General features: G+C 41.2%; 1 protein-coding gene and 1 long non-coding RNA gene across 3 annotated transcripts in view; both read right to left on the reverse strand.

Moving 5' to 3' along the window:
- The window catches only part of mtor (mechanistic target of rapamycin kinase), an 82,784-nt gene that overhangs the window by 58,178 nt on the left and 20,049 nt on the right, over window positions 1-4,557 (reverse strand). For both annotated transcript variants that reach the window (XM_024292199.1, XM_024292198.2), the window contains 2 exons: window positions 2,154-2,404; window positions 1,995-2,081 (listed from right to left, as the gene is read on the reverse strand). In XM_024292199.1, coding sequence (XP_024147967.1) covers window positions 1,995-2,081; window positions 2,154-2,404 — 338 coding nt within the window. The remainder of the gene's footprint in view (window positions 1-1,994; window positions 2,082-2,153; window positions 2,405-4,557) is intronic.
- Window positions 46-1,988, reverse strand: LOC118598978. The gene is made up of 2 exons (XR_004948233.1): window positions 1,256-1,988; window positions 46-1,138 (listed from the first exon to the last, which is right to left on the reverse strand). It is a non-coding gene; the product is annotated as an uncharacterized LOC118598978 (long non-coding RNA).

Here is a 4,557-nt window from a genome sequence, read left to right on the forward strand (position 1 = left end):
GATTTCCAGAAAACAAAAGGCAATTTGAGAAAAAAAGAAAATATAAGAAACCAGAAAAGATAGGTACCAATCACTAACAGGTTAATGGTATCCAGTATCGCTTCATACCAAATAACTGTCAGTGAAAAGATGGACAAACGTCGTTATCCAATCAGCTATGTCCAATCGTACCTACCATTTCCGGTTTCTGTAAAAAAGAAAAAACAACATTTGAGAAAACAAGATGGAATGTTAAAAACAAAAGACAAAAGAAACTGCAAGAGGTATTATGGGACATTGCTGATCGGATTATGGCATCAGCAATACTGGATATCATCATCCAATCAGGGACATCCCATAATTTTTCTGGTTCCTCACTGGGTTTCGTTTTTCTGAAACTTCATTTTGTTTTCTAGAAATTACTTTGTTTTCTAAAATGTTTTTTCCATTTTTGTTTTTTGTCTTTCAGTTTCTGAAATTGAATGCAATGTAATACTGATTTTTTAAAATATGTTTAGCTTCTTTCATCATCGATGTGATATTTAAAATGTTTTTGCGTTGAGTAATTTGTTGATGTGATTTGCACTATAGGGTAGTCGATGCTCCTAAGCTGACAAACTGTTTTGTGTTGTTTTACAAGACGGAGGCTGAGTCTTGGTCAGTTTCTTTCATTTCGACTGATCTGAAAACTCTTCTTCTCTTTAGGGTGAATCAAAAAAGGAGCTCTGGTTTTCCTGAAAAGTGAAGCAGCGTCTTCCTCACGGGAACGCTCGAGGAACCAAAAGCCTTAAACGTGTTTGACGAACCACAATAAGACCAAACAAGAGGTGGAAGTCCATCTGTCCCCAGACCACATCAGAGAAAAACCTGGCTTTGAGTTCCAACAGCTTTGTGTCTGCAGAGGTAAAGTATGAAGCTGTCCCAGACACAGAGGAAAACCCTGATTGAAGTGCAGGAATGACAAATGCTTTCTGTGAACTCAGTGTGCTGCTTGGGACACATCTATTGAAAATGTAAAGAGTCACCTGATACGGCTGAAACGACATCACTTCCTGTAGTATGGAGACATAAAATCTGTCAGTCAGTCAATGAGCTTCAGCTGTGAGATCTGGCAAGCGGGTTCCGTCTCCAGCAGCCCCCAACTTCCTGCGTTTGCCGCCTGTGGCAGCAGACGTCAGAGTGAGAGTACATCTTGAATAGCTATAGCAGCCCCCTCATCTGGAGGCAGCAGCTGGGAGCTGCAGCAGAAAATGAATAGATCCTTTGTTTCACCGACCATTTATGAAGTCTGTGGGACTGGATGCACGGCAGTATACTTCTGTAAATGACTTTCTATCACATTCACTCACTGATGGCAGCTCCGCTGAATAAACCAAACCAAACCAGACCAGACCAGACTAGAATAGAATAGAATAAACATTTTCCCACGAGGGGAAATATGATTAGTTTCAGTACAACCCAGAACAAGACAGACTACAAGTAAACACACCTACAGTTCAGGGTCGACTGTGGATTAGCTTGCCTTTCTATAGTCTCAAATATTTTTATATATAATACATTTTGAGAGTCATTACTCTATTGCAATGACAACACATTTTTTGCTCTATTTTTCAGGCCTAATAGAAATGCATCTTTGAGAGCGTGTTCCTCAGGACAGGTATGATTGATTTCTTTAGCAGTTCTGTCACGTCACACGATGGGGCTAACGTCATAAACATTACTCCTCTCTGCCTGAGGAACCCAATGGGCTGAGCGGGAAAAAGGTGGAGCTCCAACCAAAGATCCTCAAAAGCTTAAAGACAACTGTATGATTAGCTTTTATCCTGTCAGGCTCAGTGCAGCTTCAAAATCTCCACATGAGGACATGAGGCCAGACTCTGTCCAGGAGACCTGAACATGTTACCCCGATGAAGAAAGAAGGGGGTAAAATGGAGGGCAGCGGCCGGCATGACTCACAGGAAAACAGCAGGCTGTCCGGTGTTTGCTTTGAGATTAGAAGCACCGCAGTGACTCACTCTGATAAGGGTGAAGATGTCATCCATGTACGGGCGGATGTGAATCTTCACAAAGCACACGACCATCCCCATCTGCTGGAAGAGGAACTGCAGGAGAAGAGCAGAGCCTGCTTAGCGGAAGAGACTTCCACAGCGGTCCACCTCTGGGGGCCAACATACCTCACGAATGCTGGCATCGCAGACGCGGATGACATTGAGGAACGTGGGCATGACCTGCGGCAGGAACTGAACGCACTTCAGGCCCAGAGACTTGAAAATAAAGGTGACCGCCTGGACCACCATGGTGTGATGGTTGGAGAGGGAGGGGTCTCTCAGGATGCGCATCAACGTCACGATTGCCACCGCGGGGTAGAACTCATCGAGGGGCAGGTTGCCCATGTTCACCAACATCTCACTGGTGCTGTAGTCCGCTAAAGGGAGGAGGATGGAGGCGTTAGGATAGAAGTCTATCGACAAACAACATGAGTGAAAAAAGTCATAAACATACACCTCATATTTTATTGTTGTTAGCTGAGAAAACAACAGTAATACTCAAGTTTCTAATCAAATCCATCTTAAATATTCTGATTACTAGATAAAGCTTTAGAGTCACATAAAGATGATAACTTCTGTGTGGAAATTGAACTTCTGATGTTTTATTACAATTATGCTCCATGAACAGCAGAATTCTTCATAAAAATGGATTAAGCCCTTTTTTCTATTTCACTTATTTTGCCTAGTAATTTTATGCTATTAAAAGAAATTTTTTAAATTAAAATTTTAATCAAAAGTTTGACTTCATTCAAGTTTGTTCTTTCAGAAAATAAATCAAGACTTTAAGAAAATCTACTTTAGTGTGAATAATTTTATTATTGCATCCTCCAAGTAGAATGAAGATCTGTGATTAGCAGCTCACACATCTGTGACGTTAAGTTAGAGCTGCAGTAACCGTACAGAGCTGCAGTAACCACACGGAGCTGCAGAAACCGCGCAGAGCTGCAGTAACCATACAGAGCTGCAGTAACCGTGCAGAGCTGCAGGAACTGTATAGAGCTGCAGAAATTGTACAGAGCTGCAGGAACCGTGCGGAGCTGCAGGAACTGTATAGAGCTGCAGAAATTGTACAGAGCTGCAGGAACCGTGCGGAGCTGCAGGAACTGTATAGAGCTGCAGTAACCGTGCAGTGCTGCAGAAACCGTACAGAGCTGCAGTAACCGTGCAGAGCTGCAGGAACTGTATAGAGCTGCAGAAATCGTACAGAGCAGCAGTAACCGTGCAGAGCTGCAGGAACTGTATAGAGCTGCAGTAACCGTGCAGTGCTGCAGTAACCGTGCAGAGCTGCAGGTACTGTATAGAGCTGCAGAAATCGTACAGAGCTGCAGGAACCATGCAGAGCTGCAGCAGTATTGTTCAATAAGAAAACCCTTTCAGAGCGGATCACGGCTTCACTGCTGCATTCTGTTGCAGCAGACATCAGCTGAAGCCAAGTGAGGAGCTGTTCTATCCAGAGTTGTCTCGCATGACTCAGAAACGCTGTTGGGCTGCGGCGCTCCAGACAGCAACCCTTACAAATCTGCCAACAGATATGCAAGCCCCCCGTTCTGGTCACAGTCTGTTTACTTTCAGAACTAAATGGTAAAACCATTAACATTTTGTCCAAGGTCACAGTTTAAGTTGTGTGCTTGGAGCAGAAAAGCAAAAGCCTGCAGTCTTCATATCCATCACACGCATGAGTAAAGCACATGTACAGATTTATCATCACTGTATTACATTTAGGATGTTCAGAATGGTGAGATAGATACACCATGATGACATTTCCTGTCAAGACCTCTTAAATTCCACTATAATCACAGCAAATAGAAAATCAAAGTTTAATGTTATAAAACTCAACAAGTGTTTGTTAAAAGCAAAGATCCCTTCAGTTAGGGATCAGGAAACAGTCTAGGTTTCAGTTAGTAGGACAAGATGCTTCTGTGGGTTCTTTATCACATAGAACCAAACCAAAAACGCAGTTTTCACTCAAGTTCAAGCAAGAAAAAAGTTCCAATACTCAGAAAATTCTTTTCAGTGGCCTAAAGTTTTTGTTCAACTTAGTTTTTCCAAATAATTCCTCTTTATTTTTCCTTCTGAACAAGGAAAAAGATACTTGTCTTTAGAAAATGTCTTCTGTTTATCAACGATTATTAAGTAAGTTTTCATGGTCCTTTGGCAGACGGTTTTACTGGACCTTGATCCTCTAGAATATTCAACGAGGTTTAAGACTGGAAGGTTTCTGTCTAGTTAAGATATGTAGGAAATCTCAGCTGTGCTGTTGGAGAGACTCTCCTTATTGTGTTTATTATGTCAAGATGTTGGTGTATCGTTCATCTGTTTGTGTACTGCATCCTGTCTGCAGTTACTTTGGTTTATGTTATATTTTGGAAAAATTCTAATAAGAAGAAAAGAGTTTTAATAGGAAAATAGAGTTAAGGAAAGCATGTCTTAGTGAGCAGAATATTTTTTCTTTACAAAACTGAAATCTTGGAATTTTGCATTTGCTTATTTATTTATATATATATATATATATATATATATATATATATAT

Source organism: Oryzias melastigma, linkage group LG7 (genome assembly GCF_002922805.2).
Source record: "Oryzias melastigma strain HK-1 linkage group LG7, ASM292280v2, whole genome shotgun sequence".
NCBI classification, from domain to species: domain Eukaryota; kingdom Metazoa; phylum Chordata; class Actinopteri; order Beloniformes; family Adrianichthyidae; genus Oryzias; species Oryzias melastigma.